The sequence below is a fragment of the Delphinus delphis genome, chromosome 10 (genome assembly GCF_949987515.2).
Source record: "Delphinus delphis chromosome 10, mDelDel1.2, whole genome shotgun sequence".
Lineage (NCBI taxonomy): Eukaryota > Metazoa > Chordata > Mammalia > Artiodactyla > Delphinidae > Delphinus > Delphinus delphis.
Genome location: NC_082692.2, coordinates 89,535,119 through 89,562,395, shown reverse-complemented (window position 1 = coordinate 89,562,395; position 27,277 = coordinate 89,535,119). Strand labels below are relative to the sequence as shown.

Sequence of the window (27,277 nt, the reverse complement as noted above, 5' to 3'; positions counted from 1 at the left end):
TAAAATGTATAATTTGTAGGTAATTGTTCAGAAATTGCCCTAACATATGTTTGACCTGGAAGAAGAAATGCATGGTCATATAAAATCCACATAGCTTACAGGAGTTTGAGATATATATGGTTTGTTGCTTAGTGCAATAACTGTAACTTTAAACCATATTTATTTATTTAATGTGTACATTCTTTGGTTGCTTAGGATTCTGAAGAACAAAGTTTTAAATCTTCAACTAAGTAGGAACTACATAAAAAAAAAAAGCTTAGGATTTCAAGTCTACCATATGGGCTTGGGTTTTAGATTTATTTTTTCCGCCATCAATGGTTACGTAACTCACTTAACTCCTCTAAATGTGTTCCGTTTTTTATAATGAAAATATTTTATAAACTTATTTTGGAGGTTATAAGGACACAATATAGATGGATATTTTTCCTCTGATTACTTTATTATTGATTATAAATGTGTCACATAGAAACATGTCACATAGAAAATGACTTTTGCCCATGTATAAATACAGTTTTTAAAAGTCCCCTAGTACAGATGTATTAAATTTAGCGAAGAAGTTAATAATATTTTAAAAGCAACAAACATTTTGATAATTATGAGGTATATTTTATGTTTTTTTCACATCAAAAAAAAGAAAAAGTGAATTTCATGCAAGTGTGTATTTTGGCCTGGATGAAAGAAGACTTAAAGGCAACTTTCAGAAAATATATGCTTTCACCATCTCTCTTAAGTCCATGAGAGATTCTGATAATTGAGGCAAATATATTTTTTAAATGAAGTAATGAGTTTTTTTTCTATTACCTACATATGAGTAGACAATTATTGGAAATATAAACAAATACTGAAAACTACCATTAAGTATTATGTTTCTCCTGTCATTTTCTCCTTCTTTTGTTAAGTTCTACTTGGGATTATAATTAAGGTTTTCATAGGCTGTTGCTGAATGTTTTAAGGGAAATATATTGAATTCCATTCTACCTTGTGTTATAAACGTCTATGGCTTTTACATAACATTGCTGATATTTCCAAGGCAATTATAATAAACAATAGCATGCTATTATTTATTAGCATACTATGCTGAAATTAAAGCCATATTTTAAAAATGGTCATTCCCATCTGCTAATCATTGTATTAATAAGCATCCTTTCCTGGAAATGTGTCTTCTCTATTTCTCCTATGACACTTTTCCACAACATGCTAAAGACCTTCACTATTTACTATGAAGGATATGACCAATTATTTCATATACTTTTTGAAATTCATTAGCTCACCATAGAAAATGAGTTGACCTTTTGCAAGATTTCTTCCTCGAAGGTTACTTGCAATGCACTCATAGACGCCTTCATCTTCCTGTTGAAAGTTTGGGATTTCAAGGATAGCTTGGGATTTGCTGTACTTGACTTTCCCAGGCAACGGGTTTCCATCCAACCTCCTCCAACTAATATCAGGGACTGGACTAAACAGTTATACCTCATTAGAATAGCAGATGGTTCAGTCTTTATGACAGCAGGATAAAATAAGAATTCCTTAAGGATAACTTTCAAGGAAAAAAATAAATCAATATATTATATTGTGACTAGTTTTCACATCATGCAGTCATTTGCCATTCACTCATCCAGCGATTTATAACACTTTATTAAGAGCCTGTCATGTGCAAGTCACAGTATTAGGATCAGGGAATAAACTGATGACTGAACTAAACATGTTTTCTGCCCTCATGTTGCTCACAGACTAGTGGGGAAACAGGCAATAAACAAATTATGAAAAACAAATATATTTGTAAATTGCAATAACTGAAACAAAGGAAATAAGGTGCAGAGATAATAGCAAGATTATATCACTTTAAATACGGTGGTCAGGAAATTCTTTGTGAGGATGTGACTTCTAAGAGGAGGCAAGCTCTCTCTATTTACAGATTCTAAGACAAAAATACAGATTCCTCTATAGCTAAATTGGTACTAATATGTAACTGAAGACATATGTGATGGGTGAGCTAAATTATCAAAGGGGATCAGTATTATATAACAGACCCAGATGAATTGGGAGCACAGAATCTATGATCCTCAAAAGAATGTACTTATTTACACTCAAACTTAAAATGACATAAAAGATAACTTTACATTGTACTCTGTCTCTTTTCAGAAAGAATTTGTAAAGAATTCCTGTATTTATAGGAATTTAGCTTAAAGTCTTAAATCTAATACGTTTAGTCTAATAAGATTATCTTTTAAAACAGCAAAAATACCATGGTGAGGAAGGCCTCACTTGTACAGATAGAATATAAAGAAATGTAGCTTATAAAGTTATAACCAGAAAATCTTCCCTAAACCAATCATTTGTAAAATCAATCCCCAATCTATTCACACTATCATCTTTCCTTTCTTACTTTCAAGTAATTCTTCATTCCCTTATGGATTTTCAGGTGCTTTAAATATTTCTGTTCTAAACGTATTTCAAATAATAATAGTAAATCATTTTGCAAAGCCAAATTAGAAAACTTTGTAGACGATGCAGAATTTTTTTCAAGTCCATGAAACTGGTGTAGGAGAACTATTCAGTCACATACAAAGTGGTTGACAAATGAAGATCTACTGAGTCTGAGCAGTAACAACTGCAGAAAATTGGTGGTGATGACTGAGTAGAGACTTCAATTAAAGCAGGGAAACTGATGAAGCCTCAGGAATTTTTTATTGCAAACAATGATGATCCTGCTGTGCAAACCAAAGATATACATCATGCAGAAAGTCATACATGTGCTCACACATATTTCACAGGAAACATACTCCCCAATCAATGTTTGATTCATCTGTTTTTCTCAGAATTAGCATATAGTGACAGATACAACTTGAATTTTGTTAAACACAACATCATTATGTATTATGATAAGTTTTGTTTTTGTCCTTTTAAAAAGCTTTGCCGCTTGCCACAACTTTAGGTTGATATTTTAGTAAAATGGCATATTCTTGCCAACAATTAACCCAGATAACTGGTTTTCTTATTCATTCATTTTATGAAATACCAAACTAAGAATAAAAATAAAGTTCTAGAAGAAAGTTTACTCACAGAGAAAGAGCTTCACCAAGTCTGGGGCAGTATTATCCAATTTTTAAAAATACATGTAACGTGTACGTGAACATGAAAAGTTAGTAGCTATAGGTGGTGAGAATATGAATGCCTTTTATTCTCCTTTTTTCTGCTTATCTCAGTTTTTCCATTATTTTCCTACAATGAGCATGCATTACCCGTGTAATAGAAAAATTCTAAGAAAATTAATTTACAAAGAGAAAAATATTATAATTGGAGGCTCTGATATTTATCTGAATTCATGATCCTTTGTTGTCTTTTTATGATAGTGTATCTCTGAGGTTTATGACAAATACATGCAAAATATTCAACTAAAAAACATTTTAACCTAAAACATTCAGACAAAAAAAAAATTCAGTAAAGACTATTTTCCCATTGTTATATCATTGTTCTTTATTTTAACTATGAAGACAGAAGTCCATTTTTAACCTAACTAAATATCTAAATCTCTGAACCAGAAATTTAATGGTTTGACATTTAATAATAATAACTATAATAATATCACAATGAAGAGCTACGGTTTATTAACCACAGACTGTGTGCCAAGCACTATGTGTATAATGTGTAAATATAATTTCATTTTCTCTTTCTATAAGTGAAAGTGGCACAGCTGAGATTTATTTCCAGATTTCTTTGTCTCAGAATCTATGTGCTTACAAGACAAAACAGACATCACAGCTACTGTAAAATCATCCTCTGATAGCTTTCAATTTTTGTGGTTTTGTAAAAGTGAATCACCATCTTAAGTGGCCCAATTAAGTGGGGGTAAAAAGAACAAGTCCCACCAATCCCAATTATTCTGACCTTTCCCTGCAAAAGAACTCAGTGAGGACACTGGAGTCTCTGGACAAGCATTTTTCCCTTGAAGGATAAAATGATGTATCCTATATAGACATACCTTTCCAACAGAAGTAGTGCAGCAGATAATGTCAGTGCTTCACCCGTTTTCTTTCTTATCCCTTAGCACCCCAAATCCTGATGTGCTTTCACCCTCAACAGTTAGTACATGCATCATTTTGCTGTCAACTACCCTTAAGCTGCTGTAGCTAACTTTTCCTTCACAAAAAAAGAGCTGAAAACAGTTAGGAATTTACATACTCCCTGGGGCAACTCTCAACCAATAACTGACTAAATGAGGCGTAAATACTCCAGCTCCCCTGCCCCTGATGGTGGAATACCTCTAGGTGTGACCTGCACTCTTTCTAGAACCCCTGTACAAGACTGAGGCAACTATATCTTCTGTGGAACTTTGCATGATATTATACTCTGCCTGGCTACTCTTTTCTCCCAAGTGGGCTTGTCCATTCCCTGATGCGTTCTTCATAAAAACTCTTCTAAAAAGTCACTTTAAAAAAAATATCCTTTCAAGATCTACTTCTTGGAAAACCGGTTTATTGGAACCCCCAATATGCTCTAATCATGTTCCACTTTGATTATAATACCAACTGTAAGTACTTCTCAATATGGTACTTCTATATAGCCACTAGACACATAAAAATGATATTCTGTGGAAGTGAACATTAATGGCCTATAAGACCAAAAACTGAGCAGTAGAATCCTTGTGAAAAACCATGAGTGTGGTTTATATTTTCAGAACAATGCTCTATAGGGTCAAAATTACACTAGAAGGCAAGAAATGTGAAAGAGACATGAGGCTGAAGAGAGACATAAGTTTCTCACTTAAAGAACATCCTCTAGATCTTATTTTTCTTACCTCAATTATGTTTGGAGTGATATATCTTCTCTCATAAACCACTCAACTATTGAGAAGCTTATAAAATTAAGTGAACTGGCTTCTAACGTAACTTTCAATTTTGAAGAAAGGTATAAGAATTAGACCTCTGTATTCTCAGTCTGCAGTGGACATGTGTTGGTTTTTGAGTGTGCATTTTGATTTTCCTTAGAAAACCCAGTGCTTACTGTCTTTAGTCCATCTGATTTGAATTGGGAGGACTATACCTCTGGCTGCAGGACTGAGCACAAGATTCAGGTCTTGCCATTAGAAGCTAGTGTACCGTGGCCACCATAGTTGGTCAACTCTGGAAACTAAGACAACCCAATCAGAGACAACTAGACTCAGTTCTGGGACTGCTTTTGGAGGAGTTATTAAAGAGAGGATCTTTTGTTCCTAGGGTTTCCTCAGATAGTGGGATATAGCTTGGAGCTTCTAGGCAGCACTTTTCCACCACATGGAGAAAGTGTCTTTGAAAGTCAAAGTTGACACAAAAGAAGGAAACTTGGAATTCTTTACATGTCTAGATTAAGTCATGCTTGATGCACAAATTTAAAAAAAAATCTCCTTGAACATTTCCATTAGTCAATACAGTCTCTTTTTGTAATGCCTTTTTGAGTAATTTTCCTGCTGCTTTCGTCCAAAAAAAGACTTTACAAATAGTGTCTGAATGCCTGGGTTCAAATCCTAGCTATGTTATTTTCTATCTGTGTGATCAAATTGTATGATATGGTAGATTCCTTCAGGATATCATATTTTATACTCTAGATATTTTAGAATTCTCAGAGCAACTAAACTATCAAAAAATAGTCACTCAGACATTTAAACTTTTTAATCAAAAGTCTTATCAAGTGCATTTCATGGCTATATTTCATGTTAACAAAATTTCTGATGGGAGAAAAATCAAGCAGTTTTATGTGATTTCACAGTTACTAATTAAACGTTGAGATTTTGTTTTCAGATTTATTATGTCAGTACAAAATATGAATGTCATGAGCCTCTTGATTACCACTGGTAATGTGAGATATAGGATCATGGAGAATACATGTAAAACATGTGCATTTTAATGAAAAGTTCCCATTTAGTCTGGGCACTTTTTATGAAGACACTAAATGAATTGCTTTAGATTTCACACCATCTCTCTTTTCTGAAGACATGCCAAATGGACAGTGGGTAGAAAGAACTAAAATCAACAAAAGATGAAATTATTTTAGTAATGAGCTTTAGTTTTAAATGCAAGTTAATTTTTCCAAGAGATAACATTCTGTATAAATGATAATACTAATACTAGTGCTAATATTAATAACAAAGCTATTATAATAGAATACTATTTATACAGTACAGAGCAGAGTGCAGTTTTTACACTTACCAGCTATATGTTATTGCACATTTATAACATAAATATTCTCATTTATAGGATAGGGCTTAACACTAGTATGTAAGTCACAGGATTAGAGTGAATATTAAATGATATAATACATTTCATGTGTTTAACACACGGTCTAGAACACTTTAAACTATATTTTTTGTGTTAATGACAAGTTAAAAATAATTTAAGATTATGTTACTGTTATCATTTCAAAAGCCAGATTCCTAGCTTATATTTACCTGTTTTCTATTCTCCTTTAAGAACTCCATATGACTAGGCATTTGACATAAATTGATTTATGAATCATACATAAACTAAAATCAAATCTCCATACTGTGAACGAAATGGGTACACAAGCATGCACATATGTCTCTAGAAGTAAATTTCCTGCTTCTTCCTGTTTAATACACTGGCTGGTAAGGAGATAATGCCTCTGATCATAGCGGTAATGTTCATTTCCTCCTCATGAGAGCAGGGATCTCTCAGGTGAGATATAACATGCTTTGCTGTAAAATACTTCTTTTTTTTTCAGCCTGGCTTATCATCTAGGGCCATTACGGTAGAGAGGAAAGGAATTAGACAACATTCTCCAAAGAGAAAAGAAATGCGTTGTAAGAAAGCTGAACGTTTATTTATGAATATTAATAACCATTAATTGAGTGCTTACTGTATACCAGGATTGTGACAGATGGTGTCCATATGTCGAGTTAAATACTCAGCTGGAAGTTGTTAACAATCCTAATTACCTTTTTGGAATGGTACTCATGTTTAGACAGGTAATTTCTGCTAAATTATGACCTGCCAATTCTCTACCACTTAGAGTTCCAGTACAGGCTAATTTACTGTGATCCACCTTCCAGTTCTCTGAGTTGCCACCCATTCAGTTATTAGCACTAGTAGACTCCTTCTCCTTCTGTGGCTTTAGCATTCTATTTAGGATCTACCTAGTTTGTCCACGATGATGATATTAGTGATGTAATATTCTCTGGCAGTTCATTTTAATTTAAAATAAGTGATCTATTTAAAGTGCAAAGTTAATATATTAATATATGAAGAATGCCATGCAGCAAGGGAGATCTTTGAAGGGTCTTCAGAATGGAGATTATTATTAAATCCCTTGAAACTCTGTCGTTTAAAGGTTAAGTTAAAATACATGGTGCCATCATCATCCTAACTACAGGTATCAGCCATTTCTGGCAACATTTCCCTTTCAGTCCCAGTTCCTCCCCACTTCTTTTTTTTTTAATCTTCACAAATATGGTGTCAAAATCCAGCTTGGATACAAATCTCAATAAAGAAAATCAATTTGAAGCAACTCTCTCATCCAGAGTTTCCTCAGACCATAGATGAGGCATTCATGAACCGTGTATTTCAAAAAACTTTGCAAAAGCCTTTTCTTATTTTGTTTCTATATTTTCCTGAAATGTGAGTCCTCACAGTTTTAAAATACTACTAGATCATAAAAGCAAAGTTTCTTTCTTCCTCCTTCCCTCCCTCCTGCTTTCTCTTTCCCTCTTTTTGTCTCTTTCTTTCTCTCCATTCTTTCTCCCTTCCTTCCTTCCTCCCTCCCTTCCTTCCTCCCTTCCTTCCTTCCTTCTTTCCTCCTTCCCTCCCTCCCTCCCTCCCTCCCTCCTCCTTCCTTCCTTCCTTCCTTTTTCTCTCTCTCTCTCTTTCTTTCTTTCTTGCCCCTCCCTCTGGTATTGTGCTTCTTAAATAAGCATTGCCATAAATAAGGACTTTCATTCCTTACTCTCTTGTCATTATGCTTTTACAGAGTGAGCATCCCATTAATTTTATCTGGAGACGAGAATACATTTGTTAACCCTCTGGCCTAGTTCAGCCTGAACTGGAAGTTAAATTAAAGCTATTCACACTCTTGTACGAACTCTGCTTCAGTTCTATACTTTTAGCCATAAATAGAATTTTCATTACTAGTGCTATTTGAGAAAGCTTATATTTCTTCCCTGGATTTCTTAAATCTCATTATCCACAGCTTAAATCCAGGCCATACCAAGTTTTTAACTAGAAACTGGTACAGAGAACCTGTTTCCTAAGATGCTTATATTTGGGATTATTCTTAACTTGAACCTCATTTCAGAAAATCACTTCAGTGGCCATTTTTAATCGAAGAGAGGGAAGCAGAATAACAAAACCAGCAAGGAGTGCCTTTGTTAAATTTTCAGACTTCAGCTAGCTGCTTTCATTTCCTCAACTTGAAATATTCATACAAAGAGCTTGGAATATAAGATTGTCCTATGGGGATACAATATGGATAAATTCATGAGTTCTGTAGAAAAGCAATCTTACTGTTATGGAAAAAGGACAATCTTTTTTTTTTTTCTTTTTTTTTTCTGAGTGATCTAAACATAGTCATGATCCTGTTCTACTGGTCAGTGTGTATACCAGGTTTCCCTTGGGGGAAAAATGTTATCATGTGCATGTATTTATCTGGTATTTGACACTTGACACTACAGTTGTTGCAGCCAATTGAAAAGCCACAGAAGGTTTGGATGTAAGAGCAGTGGTAGCAGAATAGTACTTACATGTAGAGTGAAAAGACACAGGTGAGTTTTGTGTAAATGAGTGCAAATTACCTAACATCTATGAGTGCGAATTACCTAACATCTCTGAGCCTCAGCTTTCTCTTTATAACTAGAGGTAACAATGGGTACGTAAAAGTCTTCTTGAAAGGATAAAATGAGGATAGACTATGAGAATACATTCTGAAATATAAAGTTTGAACCAATAATAAAGCTTACTAAGTCGCCTTATTACCATGATCATCACATAGGGACAGGAAGGTTCTATCATCCAAAGAGTCCCTAAGACTTTATTGCTATTTTCTACTCCACAATGTGAGTAATAATTTGCACATGAAACATAAAACTGGAGCCCATAATTCAAGGTGTGGTAGAGCCGAAAATGATACTGCACTTAGCAGTTAATTGACAGCTTCTCCATAATGTTTTATTAATACATAATATTAACCCTAAATAAATACTTCACCAATCATATGAGTGCTATGTGGCACTACAGCAGAGAAAATGATAATTTGGTTGAGGTAGGTTCTCGAGGCACATGTTCCTTCAGAATTATGTTCAGAATTATAACTCCTTAAGAATTATAGGGCTTGACCTTAGCTCTGCTCATAATCATAAACTTTCGTATAAAGGAGACATTGTATATGGTTTATTATATTTAATCATTCTATTATTAATAGATCTAACGTTTATTGAACACATTATATGCCAGGCACTGTGCTAAGTGCTTCATTGAAAGCATATAATAACACCATGAGACACAGTACTATTGCTATTAACATTTTGTAGATGAGGAGATTGGGACTAGAATAGGTTGAGTAACATGCCCAATATCACACAGTAAGTTTTCAAAGAAAAGTTTTGAGCTAAAGTCTGTCTTTCCATAATGAGCTCTAAACCACCATGTTTTTCTGCTCCCGCATGAGCTAACCAGCTACAACATGAGAATCACCTTTTTAGTCTGTATAATGTGTGCTTAGAAATATATTCTTCACCTAATGAGTTAATATGTTTTATAATCAGTGGGTAGAGTTCCTTTTGTCCAAGGGCCAGAAGATGAAATCATAGAGTTGTTTTTTTTTTTTAACGTATTGAGATGCCTCCAAATTCCAATAAAGGTTCTAGAGATGGGTTCCAAGGTCAGCTGGAGAAAAGGAAGTAACTTCTTTTCCTTAATCTCAGTTCCAACTTGGATTTGAAATCTTTCTCTCCTGCAATTGCCAGTTACTTAAAAAGTAAGAACTGTAGGTCTCCTGAGAAAAGTGGTGATAGACTGGAATGGAAAGGATGAACAGTCACTTGCAGAAGTATATATATTCTTCTTGGATGATTTTTAGAACCTTTAAATTAATTTAGTTTTGGAAACAGCAGTGTAAAAATCCAATTTTGTTTTTTGAAATAGAAAAAGAATGAAAGGAATGTTTGCCATTGAATTCAGCATGTGTGTAAGATCAAAAGAGGCCCAACTTGTAACCTAGGGTCCTGGTCTTTGAAAGTGGATCCTCTGCAGTGGTTCTTCAGGAGAATTTGGCAACATGTATCAGAAACCTTAGCTTTTATATTCCTGTTATCCAAAAATTCTAATTTTTAAAACATATACTGAGGAAGTCCACATGGAGATGGGCAAAATATAGCCATAAGAATATGCATTACATCATTATTCATGACAATAAAAAATGATAACAAAACGAAAGGAAACTAAATGTCCACCAGTAGGAGACTGGTTGAAAACATACATCTGAATACCCTACTGTCATTACAATTGAGGGTACAGAAAACTGTTTAATGACCCAGAGATGCATTCATATGTACATTTAATAAAAAAATTAAAGCATTTTACAGAAGAATATGCTGAAACAATTTGAGCAGCAAAATAAAGCAATATTGGATTATGACTGAAAGTATGAAATAAATATCTACTAATCAGTACTGATATAAATAAAGGATTGCATAAATTAATAAATGAAGGAGAAGTGAAAAATCTCCAATGAGGAAGAATTCCAAATAAATTACATAGATTAGAGGAGGTGTAGCATGACTCCCTACTCATTAGGTGTGGACAGCACATATTAACCTCCTTCCAAAGACTCAAATGTAAAGAGAGAAAAATGAGTACGTTTATGGTGGAGAATCCTGACAAAACTGCTTCCGCCAGGTGATTAAGGGCAGCATCAGTAGCCATAGATCATTGTGATAGAGAGTAACCTTAATATGATGTGCGAAAATGGCACCTTACCTTTGTAGTCTTCTTACCCAAGACCCATAATCTCAGACTAATTATAAGAAAAATAGTAGACAAATTCTAATAGAGGGTCATCCTACAATAAAACTGACCACCACTCCTCAAAACTGTCAGGGTCATCAAAAACAAGAAAAGTCTGAGTCACTGTTACAGCCAAGAAGAGCTTAGGGAGACAAGAAAACTCAATGTGGTATGTTGGATGGAATCTTGGAATAAAAAAAGGACATCAGGTAAAAAAAAAAACAACAAGGAAATTTGAGTAAATTATGGACTTCAGTTAATTAAAACGTATTCGTGTTGGTTCATTAATTGTAACAAAGGTACCATCTTAGTGTAAGATGTTAATAATGGGGAAACTGTGTGTGGCATTATATGGGATCTCACTATACCATCTGCTCAATTTTTCTGTTCTAAAACTGTTATTTCAAAAGTATTAATTTTGAAAAAAAAAAGAAGTATTGATGAGATGGGAGAAAAGGAAGCAAGAATTTTCTATTTCTAAGAGATACGAAGGACCCCTTCAATAACAGTCTAACATTAGTTCTACCATGTGAATTGAGAGTGACTGTCTCCAGTCTCAATTTAACAAGGAGTAACCTGGGGAAAAGATAATCCGGAAAGCTCCCAGAGTGACTATCCTTGAATCTTCCTTCATTGAAAGTTTGTAAGGAAAGAGCAGATCCCAGGAAAAATGTGTGATCACATATTGTTACACCAATCCTATTTTCAGTAGCCTGCAAACTCCCTGGGGCCTTTATATCATCTTTATTTCCCCAGGGCCTAGCCTAGCATCTGCTGCCAGGAGAATTCCTTTTGACTAAATGAAGGAATAAAGGAATTAATTATTGAATGAGGTATTTAATGCATATTTGCTAAGTTAATAGATACTGGAGCTTAATTTGCCAAATGAATAAATGAGGGAATGTCAATAATCCTTATAAAGATTAAACGCATTATTTAGAAATGGTAAATCCATTGTTCTGAGCAAGTCCTTGAGGATTGTGTTAGCACAGAAATAGAATGCAGAAACCCCTTCTGTCCCTCCTGTGTATTCCTTTTTACCTCCTCAGCCAAAGCAGCACTGACAATGACCACAATTAATAAAATTGTTATAATTTATTGATTGCCTATCATAAGCCAGGACTCTGGTAGGAAAGTTTAATAGTATTTCCAGTCCTTATATCAATCCTATTCTCTCTGTCGTCTATCTATCTATCCATCTATCTATCTAGTTTTTACCTTTGTTTTACAGATAAGAAAACTGATCATAGCGGCCCAGCTATTGACAGGGAATCTGAGAATTTAAACCCTGATCTCTTTGAATTCAAAGTCTATACTCTTTCCAGAACACAATGTTGCCTTGAAATGTTAGTAAATCTGCTGATAAATCTTTCAGCCCCAGGGTGAGTGTGTGTGTGACTGTGTTTTTGTTGAGGGGTTACTATCTTTCAGTTTTTCAAAGATTGGCTTGAACATTTGTCAGTTCTCAGATTGGCATGGACTTTGCCGTACTATTTTATACCAAGCAATATAAAATCATGATAAAAAAGCAAAGCAGTTAGTGAGAACCTAATGAGTAGGCTTCAGTATACATTGTGGGGCAAACGGGACAAGCTATGTTAGGAAAATAGTCTGCCCTCTATCCATTCAACTCAATGAGGAAAATAAAAAAGCTAAACTGCTTATTAGACATTCAAATGGGACAATTTTAAGATATCTCTCTGACTTTTTTTTTTAAACCAAGTGTTAAAAGTCTGAAAAATTTGAATGTACCTAGTTTGATTTTAAAATACTACTGTCATCTTGAGTGTCTTGAGCAACCTTTCTGTGGTATGATCTGCAATGATGTCCATATGCGTAAAAAGAGAAGCAAAATCAAGTAGCTGCTCTGTCATCTGAAAGTTCTGGAATAGATCAAAACATCTTGGTGAGACTTCAAATTTATTGCTTGACATTAATAGTCAAGCTGAGTATCTTTTTCTTCACAAATTAGAAAAAAATAAATAAGATATACATATATAAAGGGCTTCCCTGGTGGTGCAGTGGTTGAGAGTCCGCCTGCCGATGCAGGGGACACGGGTTCGTGCCCCGGTCCGGGAAGATCCCACATGCCGCGGAGCGGCTAGGCCCTTGAGCCGTGGTCGCTGAGCCTGCGCGTCCGGAGCCTGCGCGTCTGGAGCCTGTGCTCCGCAACGGGAGAGGCCACAACAGTGAGAGGCCCGCGTATCGCAAAAAAAAAAAAAAAAAAAAAAAAGATATACATGTATACATAAATATAGTCCTCTGTGTGAAGGCTCCAGAACACATAGGAACATTTAGTGCAGCGACTAATTTCATTTACATTCCAGAGCATTGACAGCAAAGTCACTAAATTAAGATTCACACACAAAAAAGAAAAGAAAAGTAAATATGTTTGGTTGTTTACCAGAGTGGTAGGAGAGTTATGAGGGATATCAGTTTAACTTCTTTACTAAGAGCAAAGGCCTATGTTTTCTTGAGAGGAGACACACAGATTTATAAGTCAATCATATTACATTTGCATAGCACCTATCCAAGGAGTTTCTCAGGTGTTTCACAATACAATTAATTTGCAGCTTAGATAATTAAGAGTCTGCCATGTTAAACAAATGAGACAAAAGTGAGAGTTGAAAGCTGTGATCATGTCAGCTCTGAAACTCCAACATAGAAAGTGAGTTGCATGTCCCCAAAGTCATAGTAATTAAAGTTCAAGCAGGTATCTGAAGTTTTGTCTTAATTATTCTATACTCACATTAGCCTGTGGTGGTTTGAGATGGTTAAGGTCTATGAGTAAACACTCTAGCCAGCCTTCTATAGACCTCACTCTCTATACTCCTTGCCTGCATGATTGCAGCAGACTCCTAGGTTGATTGGCATGTTTTCTGTGCTCTCCCTAATCATCTACCCCAGATTTTTATAAATGGTAGATATTACCATCATCGCATACAAACCAGTGGGTTGTATGCTCCACAATGGCCCTGATTGACTTTTAGAAACACTTTTTTCTTCTCATTCAAAAGCAACTTGAATTTTGAAAAGGTTATCTTTGAATCATTAAAAAAAAATTAATGTATAAAATTGAACTTACTTTTTTGCTGAATTATTAGTAATTACAGAGAATCTAAATGGGAAATACATCCATAATTTAATTCCCCAAATAACATCTTTTTACCATTTTGCTGAAATGTTTCAAGCCTTTTTTAAGGAAAACACTTACAGAACTGAGAGCTAACTACATCTGCACATGGGGAATTAATTCGTATATTAAAAGGATAATTTGATGTAAATATCAAACGGCTATGAGCATGAGTTTTGAAGTCAGAATCAGTGATATTTAGATTTGAATCTCAGATTTACAACTTATGTTTATCAAGTCATTTCATTTCTCTAAACTTCACCTTATTTACCTTCACAATTAGCCTTAAAAAATACCTGGGTTTTAGAGATGTGGGATTAACTGGAACTGTATTTACCCTGCTGGGAACAATTAGAAAACTGGACAAATATAATGGGAAGCAAACATTCCAGAGATGTAACAATGGGTAGCACAAAACTGTGATCCCTAAAGGAGGGGAAATGTATGAAGTAAACCATTGGAATCCCTGATTTTCGACCTGTAGGCACTTTCCAGAACACGGAATCAGAAAGCAAAAATAAATAGGACAAGACTGCATCCCCGAGTTGAGTAGACACAGGTGACTGAAGTGGCTGGGATTGCAAAGCAAACTATCAGAGAGGATGAGACTAGAAAAAGAAAGTGCTCCAAAAATCTACGTAAGAGTGTCACATGAGGCTGGGCAAAGAACAAATTTTAGAGCTCAAACAGGGCTAGAAGATGTTAGAGTTCCACCAAGCCCGAGAAGAGAGACTTAGCAAACATTTAGAGCATTCAATTGGGAGATGCATCTTAGAAGTAAACAGGCCTTAGACTAACATCTACTCTATATCTACCCAAGGAAGCTTAATAATAAGCTATAGAAAGATGAGATTCATCATAACTTAACTTCTATCAATAAAATCCAATACTTGAAATAAATATACCACAATGCAGCATTCAATAACCCAACATTTATCATGTCTCTAATTCAATCTAAATTACTAGATAAACTAAAAAGCATAAAAAATAGGAATCATGATAAGAAGAAAAAACAGTCAACAGAAACAGATTCGTAAATTACAGAGATTATAGAATTAGCTAACAAGGACATTCATACCATCAATAGGGCTCCTGAATGATAGCTGGGGGTTACAAGTAAAGAAACTGCAAACCTCAATCTTTAATTAAGAAAGAGTCTCTAGGGAAACCCAAAGACAAGAGGAAAAACAAAAACAATGGAGGAAATTTTAGCCTCTGACACCACAACTACAGCAAACAGTAAACACAGCCTAACTCTGTGCCAAATAAACATAAAAATTTACACCAAAATCTAGCGTAAAATCACTTCTTTTTACCTGTTACATCATATCTAGGTTTCAGCAACAACAAAAAATATATAAAAGGCCCATTGACAAGTACAAATGCAGAGACAAAGCAAGCATTGGAACCAGACTCAAATATGGCAAATATTTTTAAAGTATCAAACTGGGAATTTAAAATTTCTAAGATTAATATGTTAAGGGCTCTAATGGAAAAAGCAGACAACATGCAAGAACAGATGATTAATGTAGCAGAAAAAAAGGAGATTCTAAGAAAGGGTCTGGGGGATGGTGGTGTGATTAATTGGGAGATTGGGATTGACATATATACACTAATATGTATAAAATGGATAACTAATAAGAACCTGCTGTATAAAAAATAAATGAAATTCTAAAATTCAAAAAAATAATTATAGACATAAAAACACTAATGCAAATGAGAATGTCTTTGATAGGCTCACCAGTGGGCTGAATGTGATGAAGGAAAGAGTAAGTAAACTAGAAGAAATATCAATAGAAACTTCCCAAACTAAAATATGAAGAGAAAAAAACAAACAAACAAACAAACAACAGCAGCAAAAGAATGGAATATCCAAGAACTGGGGGCAATTACAAACGGTGCAACAGATGTCTAATGGGAATACCAGAAGGAGAACAAAGAGGGAAATGAACAGAATAAATATTTGAAATAACAATGACTGGAAATCTTCCAAAGTTAATGACAGCCACCAAACGGTAGACCCAGGAAGCTCAGAGAACAACAAGCAAGATAAATTCCAAAATAATCTACCCATTCAAGAGAAAGAATGTTCCCAGGGATAAAGGGAATTATTTCCTAATTACTTAGAATGTATTTCCACAAATATTTAATGAAAACTAGTCAGTATTTCAGGAACTGTCGTAGGTCCTAAAAATAAAAAACTAAATAAGATGTGGCATTGACCTGTGTTATTTTTTCTTTTTTTGTTCCTCTTTCCTATTCACCTATCCACCTACTGATTTCCTTACTCCCTCCCTTCCTACTTTCCCTCCTTTCTCTTATTAACTAAAATATTTAAACCTTAGTTTCATGAATGTGTAGTTTATAGCATAAATAGTAGTCAGTAGTTAGCAAAAGTGTTTAGAAACATTGTTAATAAGAAAAAGAACTTTGATTCTATTCTTCACTGAACCAATTAGCTTGTTTCAGTTTGGGGTTTATCGAACTTATTACAGAGAAGTGCAGTACCTCAGAAAGTGAACAAGTAGATTTAAAAGGATTTATACAAAGCAGTCCCAACATTTGGAAAAAAACAAAAACAAAATCAAGTGCTGAACAGCAATATTTTTATAAAGAGCTGTCAGAGAACATGATTATAATTATCATTCAATAGTTTGTAAAATGCTTGGCAATAAATCTGCAAATAGAGATTTATAATTTAAAAAGTGGTTTGATTTTGTTCTTTTCAGATTGTTATTAATTAATTGTTATGTAATTAATTGTCTAGGGAGTGCATTGTTTTTATGTTTGTTAATGTTGCAAATTTTAAAAAGTCAGTAAAGTATTTGGTAAATGTCAAATTTTTTAATGGACTAGCAAGCTTCTTCAGTATGTTTGCAATGTTTCAACTATAGTGCAACTTGTTTTCTGAAAACTATTGGCGAGCATATATAAAAAGTCTTTTTGTTAGTAGCTAAAATTTGTATAATATTTTCCATAGTATACAAAGCATTTTCATACACATTCTGTTCATTTGAAGAAATGAGAACTAGATCTGCACTTCAGTTACACAGAATATATGTTTCTTATACATGACATTTTAACACTATCTCTTTGACCCTGTGGATGCTTTGGACTTTCCATTTTAACCCCTAGGCATTTCAATTCCATATTAATAATTTAATAAATATAATTTCAACATTAATTTTGGCAGGTAAAGTGTTTTTAAGCATACTCCATTAAATCAATTATTTCCTTGACAATTTTCTATGAGGTGCAATTAAGTAATTCTCATCATTTTCCCATTCTTCCTTAATTTTATTTCATGTGCAGTAGTTCCTTTAGGTATAAACTTAACAATGAATGTATACTTTACCATTCAGGGGTTTTTTTTGTACATACACATCGGACTTGCCATGTTTTTACATGTATTATCCACTCTCATCTTCAAAACAAACACAGGAGACAGGTATCATTATAACATTTTTTGGGTGAGAATCTGGGAATTCATAAAGCTTAAGCAGCATGTTTGCTGATGGTCAGACAACTCTTGAGAAAATTGGGAATTCAATCTGCCTCCTCTGACTTGGAGAGCAGTTATCTTAACCATTTACTCCAAAGTTTCTAAGTTCAGAACTTCAAATCAGGTGGGACTAAATCTGAATCGCCCTCTCTTTCTTATCAGAAGCATAAAATTGAACAGGTTACTTGTACAATCTGAGCCTCATTTTACTCATATATAATAAAAATATTATGTACCCTGCATAATTATGAGGATTATGTATGTCATATAAATTCTTAGTTATAAATGATTAACAAATGAAATTTATTTACATGAGATTCTTGAGAACCAGCCTCAATCCTTTTCAGTTATTTATTATATGAGTATTTTTTAAGTTACAGGAATCCATATTTCCTGATGCCAAACATGATAGAATAAACTATTAATATTATTTTCAGATACTGTCTTTCATTGGTTTTCTTTTTAAATTAATCAACTAATTGTCAAAGTATTTTGCTGACATTTTGTGTTTTTTGTATACTTTATTTTCTGAGAAAGCTTGAAAATGGTGAAAGTTCATCATGTCTTAAAAGGCAGGCAAACAAAAATGGACAAAGCCTCTATTTGTCACTTTTTAAAGAATCATTTAATCAGTCAATTATTTATTGGACAATACTGTGGGACCAGTATTGTATAAAAATTAAATATGGTCTCTTAAATATATGAAAAATGGATAACCTGAGAAATTTAAAGAGCTACAAGATTTCATATATAGAAAGGAACCTAAAAGATGTAGTAACCAGCATTATTTGGATTACTCAGTATATTTACTTAATAACAAGATGAAGACTTTTAAGGATGTTTTCCATAGTTTGGAATGTAAGTCACTATTTCTGAATGTGAGGCCCACATTACAAATAGACTCTGGATTTATAAGTAAGCCCTGAAATGTGGTAGTGAGAGTCAAGTCCTTTACTCTTCAAAGTATGTTCTGTAGACAAGAAGAATCACTATTACCTCGGAGCCTGTTAGATATGGAGCAATCAGACATCACCCCAGATCTACAGAATTTCAACTTAACTGTGCCCCCAGATAATTCATATGTACATCAGTGTTTTAAAATGGCAAATCTGATCTATCTATCACTTTGTTACTTCATTCTGGTGTTTATGGGCATAAAAATAAAATTTGAATATTGCCAAAAAGCAAAGAAATGTTCTCAATATTCCATGCACAAAAGCAGATATTTGGCTGGCTTCAAAGCTTTCCAAACCTACTGCTGATAAACACTTATCTGAGTAAAATAAAATGCCTCCACTGCCAGGACAGGTTTGGCTCAATTCTAATTATCCACTATGAACAATGGCTTTTAATTAGTCTTATTTTGGACACTAGCAGTGCAGGTTTTTCATTTACAAGAGTCGCTGATTAATTAAGCAAGGAGACACTCCAGGCAATATATTTCTGGATGTAGGATGAGATGGAGTGAAGGCTACGTCGAAAGTTTAGTGACCTGCTCACCGTCTTATACAAGCTCACTTATTCCTTTGCAGTGTGCTGCCTAAACGGGTTTCATTGTGCTCAAACTCAAGTAAATATCGGCTTATTTGGGGAAATTGCCGCCCCAATCACTTTCAGAGTATTAGGCATGCTTATTTAAAGTCCAATCAGAAAGTTCCACTTCTGCCCAGCATTTAAAGTCTATTTGCTAATTTACCTTAGAGCAGCATTTGAATACCAAAATACTCATTTGTTTTAATTAAAACAACCAGGAAACAAAACAAAACAAAACAAAACCTTACTTTCCAAGGGCAAAGCATTCCAGTTTTATAGATGAATCCTTTGCAGCTTGAATAGTTTCAGGAAAATGCACTTCAATCTTTGGTTCATATTCCCCCATCACACCTGTTAAATACCAAAAGAGCTAGCAGCATTTCTAGAGAATAGAAGTTTCCTATGAAGCAAATGCTTTATTTACCAAAATCTGATTATTCTGTTGTTCAATTAACAATATTTTTCTATACTATAATGAGTGACAGAGGGCAAGGAAACCTCATGATGCTATTTAAGGAATTAGTTTGTTCCTCTCTCCCCTAAAAAATAAATATTTAAGGTATATCAAAGTATCAGAATAGAGGCATTCCAAATTTCCCTATATTCCACAACAGCATCTTAAAAAGAATTAGTATTTCCAATTAATAACTGAATATACCCAGCTTTAAAATGCTTCTGAGTTATCGAGCAAGTTTCTTCTCTAGAGATTTCTTGGATCTTTCACCCATTCACAGAACTCATGGGTCAGATCTGCTTAGGAATAAAGAAGTTTTTAGCTAACACTGTGTTATAGATCTGATACAGCACCTCAATCCAAAATATCGGTACTTTTGCAGCAAAACCTTTGAAGTAAGTAGTTGGGATAAATAAAGACATAAATATTCTTATGTCAGTTTATTAAGGTTTTACCACTAAATGAGTTTACTGTACCCGTATAAAAATTTATTTTAATAATTTAAAAATTTTCAAAAGGAATTATGGATACGGGCTAAGATAAGACTAAGACAGTAGTCTAAGGTATTGTAAATATGCTAGCTACCAGAAAAGTTGGAAAAAGTAGAAATGTATCTCCAGGCTATCCTCGTTAACTTGATTAATTTAATCAACAACAAACTGTTGTTTAAAATGTTTAAATTTCTTTAAAACATCTTTAAAAATGTTGAATTTCTTTTATTTTTACTTATATACCAAACACCAGAATAATACATTCCTAACATAAATGATGTATTGGTTGCCAGTACAAGTGCACAAAAAAGTGAAATTTACAAAATACATATAAAATGAAAATACCTCATTTTTAAGACCTTAATCATTCCAAACATTCAAAGAGGCTCTGGTTGAGGAGGTCAAGAGTATTACTTCATTCAACTAAACTGGTAAACTTTATGTTTTCTATTTCTTTGACATCTGATATTTCTTGAGTGACTACTTTTAGAAGAGTTTTTTTTTTTTTTATTATGTATGATGCTTCTGGTCATTTTTTACCATAAATGTGTTTAAAAGAATAGAGGAGATGGAAGAATGAAGGAATTAAGAAGAGATAAAGAGGAAACTAAGAGTAGATGGGGGAAGAAAGGAAAATATGGTAGTGTTTCTATGCATATTAGTGGCTCATGAGCTCTTGCAATCATGAAGAGAGTACTCACTGAAGGGGAGAAATTGGACTTATGAATAAATCTAGTGGTTGCTGAATTCTGAATTAAGACCGTGAAAATATATTTGAATGGTTAGTGATTATAAAAGCTCTGTCATAAGTACTCCCTCTAAGGAGCTAGTTCCATGATTCTTTAGCCATCATTAACATTGTATTCCTACTTTTCTTAAGCTCCTTAGAGAGGAGAAAAACTCTATGCAGTGTTACACTTCAAGTCCAGAATCTGATCACAAAATGCATCAACAGATTTTCCATCTTTACATTTCCCACTGTGAATATGTAATTAAAGAATCAACTAGAGGATTTTTCTACTTCAGTGACTTCCTTAGGTTTTCTAACTCTCTAAATCTTGTACCAGCTTGACTAAACTACAAAACTCATCAAAGACCAATCTGAATTATGTTCCTTGGAGGAATATAATTAGTACGAATCTTGTGTTGCATTTTTCTTTGGAATGCTCATAATTAATGTTGACTTGATTTACTTTCCTTGGATCTGAATCGTTTACCTGCCTTGCCAACCAGGAAAATAAAGGGTGAACAAAAGATACAAATACAGAAAAGAAGGAGACATTAAAGAGAAGCTGTGTCATATGTCCATTGAAAATATATTAATTCAGTCAATAAGTTTGGCAGCACCCACACATGTCTATACACCTGCCTACTCTCCCAAACAAACATTGTTTTTTTAAACAAAATACTTCTTAAGCAAAGAAAAGATGATCCGTTCCAATGCCAGAGAAGAAATGGCACAGTATACCCAGAATCATCTATACTGTGCTATGTGGATAAATTATATAGTTTTCTATTATTTTTTGTGATTTTCATCATATTGTGAATTAAACCTCACCTCATACATGATATGGTTCCACTGAACCAGAGGGAAGCAGAAAGCTCTACAGATCTCCCCAGGCTTCAAGATCCACAGATAAAGTATATCCCTAAGATAACTCATCATCTTACCATCAGTACGCTGCACTAATGGAGTGGGTGGTCCTTGAACACTTCGCTGGGCTTCTTTGTTTGTTATGTAGCAAGTGTAGTTGCCAACATCTGATGGCTCCACTTTGGCAATGTACAAGTTTCCTGTCTCTTGTGAGACAAACCGCCTGTTGTCCTCTTGGACATATAAGGGGTTATCATTGAAAGTCCACGCATAAGATAAACCTAGAAAACAGAAAAAATAAGTATTATCCTTACTGTATTCATTCTTACCTGAAAGTTCTGTGCCCTACTTCTCCATAAGTAGAATACGATTTTACCCCTGTTTGTCCAGTTTATGCCTGTTGTCCTGCTGTAATTGTCATATTCCCTTATAGTTAAATATATCCCAATTTGGATGATATAGTCTCCCTATCTATCACTAGCTTTCTGTAATTAAGGATGTGGTGATAGGATGTCAAGGGAATAAGTGAATGAACTTATTAAGAAAAGCTATAAGATATAAAATACTAAGGACTTAAAATACACACTGATTTTCTCCAGCAATGCTTGTGTTGAAGCAGTGTTTCTCAATTTGTAGTCAGAAGGATGCCCGCATTAATCATGTTTAGGTGTACTTGCTAAAAATTTAACTTCAAGGTGTAAGTTCAAGGACTCTACCACTGATCTTGGAATTCATTCATTCCATCATTCAATCATCACATAATTTCTGAACACCTATTTTGTGACCATTTTCGGACTTAGAATACAGCAAAGTAAAGCCTATGCCGTATAAAGCTTAACCAGTTAAACTAGTTACAACTAGTGTGGATAATGTCAATGTGGGATGATATGTGCTTTGACAGAAGCATTGTAGGGAGCCCATAGAAGGAAGCTAGAATGATCTGTGGTCAGAAAATTCTTCTGAAAAGAATTCCATGTTAGGGACTTCCCTGGCGGTCCAGTGGTTAGGACATTGCCTTCCAATGCAGAGGGTGCGGGTTCGATCCCTGGTGAGGAAGCTAAGATCCCACATGCCTTGCGGTCAAAGGACCAAAACATAAAAGCAGAAGCAATGTTGTAACAGGTTCAATATAGACTTTAAAAATGGTCCATTCATCTGTCGATGAATGGCACAAGGAGATCAGCTCAGTGTCCACCTAGAGGGGTGGGATAGGGAGGGCGGGAGGGAGACGCAAGAGGGAGGGGATATGGGGATAAATGTATATGTATAGCTGATTCACTTTGTTATACAGCAGAAACTAACACACCATTGTACAGCAATTATACTCCAATAAAGATGTTAAAAAAAATGGTGCACGTTAAAAATATCTTTAAAAAAAAAATTTCCATGTTCAAACCAGAAGGATGATTGGGAGCTATCCAAGCAGCAGATGAGCAGCCAGACATTGCTCAGAGAATAAAAGCTTGAAGATGAAAAAGAACATATCACTTTTGCTGAACATCAATCAATCTATCTCTGGAAATCTTATATATAAATATGAATATAAATATATAGAGACATATATAATTGATATAATGAACATACTATGAAATCCACAGATCCTAAGTGTTCAGTCCAATTAGTTTTAACAATCTAAATCCTAGGAAACCACCAACCCCAAATAAAATATGGAACATTTCCATCTCTTCAGAAATTTTCTTATGTCCCTTCTGGTCAATCTCTACCATTGTAACAACTACCTGATTTCTATCATCATAGATTATTTCTGCCAGTATTGGAATTTCATAAAAATGTAATCAAGGAGAATGTACTTTTTTTTTTTCAATTTTTATTTTATATTGGAGTATAGTTGATTAACAATGTCATGTTAGTTTCAGGTGTGCAGCAAAGTGATTCAGTTATGCATATACATGTAGCTATTCTTTTCAAATTCTTTTCTCATTTAGGTTATTACAGAGTATTGAGCAGAGCTCCCTGTGCTATACAGTAGGTCCTTGTTGGTTATCAATTTTAAATATAGCAGTGTGTACATGTCAATCCCAAACTCCCAATATACTGTTTTGTGTCTGGTTTCTTGAACATATTTTAATGTTCCCCTATGTAGTTGTGACTACCAGTACTTCTTTCCTTTTTATTGCTGAGTGGGATTCCATTCTATGAATATACCAAAATGTGTTTGGCTGCTTTCTTCTTGAAAAACATATGAATTATTTCCATCTCGGGACCATTGTATATTAGGTTGAAATAAACGTTCTTTTCTAAAACTATCTGTGGACTTTTTATTTTTCTTCATTAAGTTCTTAGGAGTGAGCCATAGGATAGATGCATGTTTTACTTTATAAAAAACTACAGAAGAACTTTCCAAAGTTGTATCGGTTGATATCTCCATCAGCAATATATGAAAGTTAGAGTTGTTCTAAATTTTTGTAAAAAATACATGTTGTCATTTTTTATTTTAGCCAGATATCTTTGAGCAAAGGAAAATATTCTCATGGATTAAGGTTTTATAAGTGTGGTACTATATGAAGGTTAAAAAGTATACGTATTGTGGAAACTAGGTAGAACTGAACTTATGTCTAGGAAAGTGGAAGAATATAAATGGTTCAAAAATGACCCCTCCCCCCTAATAAGTGGAAGGTATAGGTGCTGGGGGTGAAAAGGGGGATATACTAGTTATGGTTAAAGTATCTTCACCTCTAGATGAATTTGGACATCACACGCTTAGAAATCACAGCTCATAGGAGAGCACCTGAAGCAACTAGGGGCCTCTTGTCCAGACAGAAGTTGCAGGTCATATCTGTTATCTGCACTTATATTAAAACTGGTGCAGAAGCAAGACATGGTAGAGACCAAAAAACAAGGCTAATTATTTCTGGTGTGATCTAGCAGTCTTTTCCAGATAGAAGCAGACCACCTGAAACATTCTTCACTAGTCGTACTGATTTAAAATTGTCTAAAGGATGAGGAAACAATACAGATTGACAGCTATTCTGACCTTAAACGTGATCCATATAGAAAAACTTTTGAGAAATTGGGAATATGGGAATTTTGCCATCTTTATCATCCCTTTCACCAAGAAAAAAAGACATAAAGCATTAACAATACACTTAGGGAACCAGATTATTAAAAGAATATAAGAAAGGAGGATAGGAAGGAGAAAGAAGAAAAGAGTGGGTGTAACAAGAAAACAGACTAATAGTGAGGAGGAACTAAATCAAATCAAATCATCTATTATATGTTAAATTATATATATTCTATATAATAGTATATTAAATTCTGACAACAATTCATAAATGATTTCAACAAAAATAAATTCATCTATACAGCCAGAACTCTGATATCATTCTCAGGAGTGAAGAAGATACAAGGGAAATATATGACACAGGGGAAGAACAGCAACAAAAATGTCACTAAAGTATGAAATGTGCAAATGCACAAAGTGGCATTAAACCTATAAAAGTGGTGTTCAGGAAGAAAAAAATTCAAGACGCATCATTATATGAAAAGCATGTTGTAAATCAAGATGTTTAGTATGATCCCATTAAGAGTTATGTATCTGTGTGTGAGAACTTGTGTGTATATGTATGTATGTGTGTGTTCACATAAATTATTACATTAAGAAACCTAAGAATGTATATAGTGGTTTTCTCAGGGTAAGGAGAAGGAATACCATAGGTTTTCACTCTCTGCATAATGTGTTTTGCCATATTAGAGTTTTTAATTACTATGTAATATTTGTGTAAATGGGAAAAAGAAGCAACGGGATGAAAATAGTATCAGGAAAGCTAAACACTAGAATGAAGCAGTGTTTTTACAACTTCTAAGTTTTTATGACTTATAAAAAATATGATGGATAATATTTTTTATTCTTACTCTGAACCGTTAAGACTGGAGTATTATGTTTTATTCAGAGCACATTAGGAAGCTTGTTAACGTACAGATAGCTAATCCTCCTCCTAGCGATTTGATTTATTAATATCTGAGTAAAATACCATGGAATCTGTTTTCAACACCCTACAAATGTCTCGTGGTTGAACTGTAATATTATGTTCAGAGCACCCGCTATTGAGAGGAAATTAAAAATCTCAAGTATATCAAGAGAGAGAGAAGCAAAACATAGCAAAGGCCAGAAGTTAGGACACCAAAGAAAGTGATAATTGACCCTTGAGGGGGAAAATGGGAAGAATAATTGAACTGCCTTCATAGGTCGAATTGCTGTTGTGTTCATAAAGGGCGAAATGAAGCCTTCTCCATTGATATCCAGAAGGCAAAAGTAGAACTTGTGGCTGTTGAAGGTTACAGAATGCTGTTTGACTGTATTAAGATACAGTGAAGACCAGTGCAAACTTTAGAGCTATACCAGCAGAAGATATATGAGATAACAAGTTTTCTATCATGAGAGGTGACCAAGCAGAGAATGGATGAGCATTGCTTGAGGTATTGCAAAAAAGATTAATTTTTGCAGTGGGTGGGAGGTTAAATCTGTGTTTCTGTGAATGGTCTTCTCCACCCTCAACATTGCTTCGACTTTTCTAATACTCTATACTTTTAGAAAAACTATGCATAAATACAAGTCGCTTTTTATTTTTTAAAATATACTTTGACATTCTTGTCCTGTTTCCGGGTATTGAATCTTTGTTTTCTTTTTCAAGTCCCTACTGGAGTCGTCTGTCATTTCATATGGTCTCTTGCTTCTGAGTTTCTTTACTGATGTCCTTTGCTGTCTCACTTCTGAGCCTGTTGCTTTGTCTTTACCAAAGAGATGCTCAAAGGGTTTTGTTTGAAACTGGAGAGCCATCTAGATAGCAAAATTTTCTTCGGTATAAAGAGGAGGAAAAAATGTAATTCAGATTTCCCTGTTGTCAGTGACTCCTCATCTTTCGAACCTTCTATGGAATAAAGACAAATCTTGAGCAAATTCCCAGGGCTGTGTTCAGCTTAGGGATCTTTCATCAATACCTCTGTGGGGAGAAAAATAAGCTCTAGCTCTCCGAAATCCAAGGTAACCCCTTTCACTTTGCAGGAATTACAGATTGCCGCTAGTGTCCAAGAAATCTTTGTATTCTTTACCCTGTAATCTTGGGGCCAGAGACTGTAATTTTCATCTCTCCCTTGCTGAATTCATTTTTACCTTAGCTGCTAAAACTTTTCGATCTGTTCCTACATGTGGTGTATCCTTCTTCAATTGTGGAATATTGAGAAGCTGCTCAAAGAATGTGGTTCAGAAATAAGGAGGATTACCTAAGGAATAATTTTTTTAAAAAGCTAAGAAGCACTTTTATTTCATACCTGTTTCATCATTCCCACAGTTTGTTTTGTGAGGCTAATTGGCTGTTGCTAATATGCCTGTCATATATATAGGGGAGGGTACTGGAGCTAGGGGTATAAAAGTAATTTCCCAAAATCATACTGTTAACATGTAGAAAGGGGCAGAACTTGAACCTACATCCTTCTAATGTCAAACCCTTTGTTCGTTCCCTAATACCACCTTTCTTCTTTTCTGTGTATCTACAACTGATCCTCTTTTTCTATGTCAGTATGCTCTTCCTGGCTATTCTTCCTTGCCTTCAGACTTCCAAAAC

General features: G+C 34.4%; 1 protein-coding gene across 1 annotated transcript in view; it reads right to left on the bottom strand.

The window, feature by feature from the left end:
• The window catches only part of CNTN6 (contactin 6), a 232,932-nt gene that overhangs the window by 72,468 nt on the left and 133,187 nt on the right, over window positions 1–27,277 (bottom strand). The window contains exons 5-7 of the mRNA XM_060021501.1: window positions 21,773–21,976; window positions 19,405–19,507; window positions 1,272–1,456 (exon numbers count right to left, since the gene is read on the bottom strand). Of these exons, the coding sequence (XP_059877484.1) occupies window positions 1,272–1,456; window positions 19,405–19,507; window positions 21,773–21,976 (492 nt within the window). The remainder of the gene's footprint in view (window positions 1–1,271; window positions 1,457–19,404; window positions 19,508–21,772; window positions 21,977–27,277) is intronic.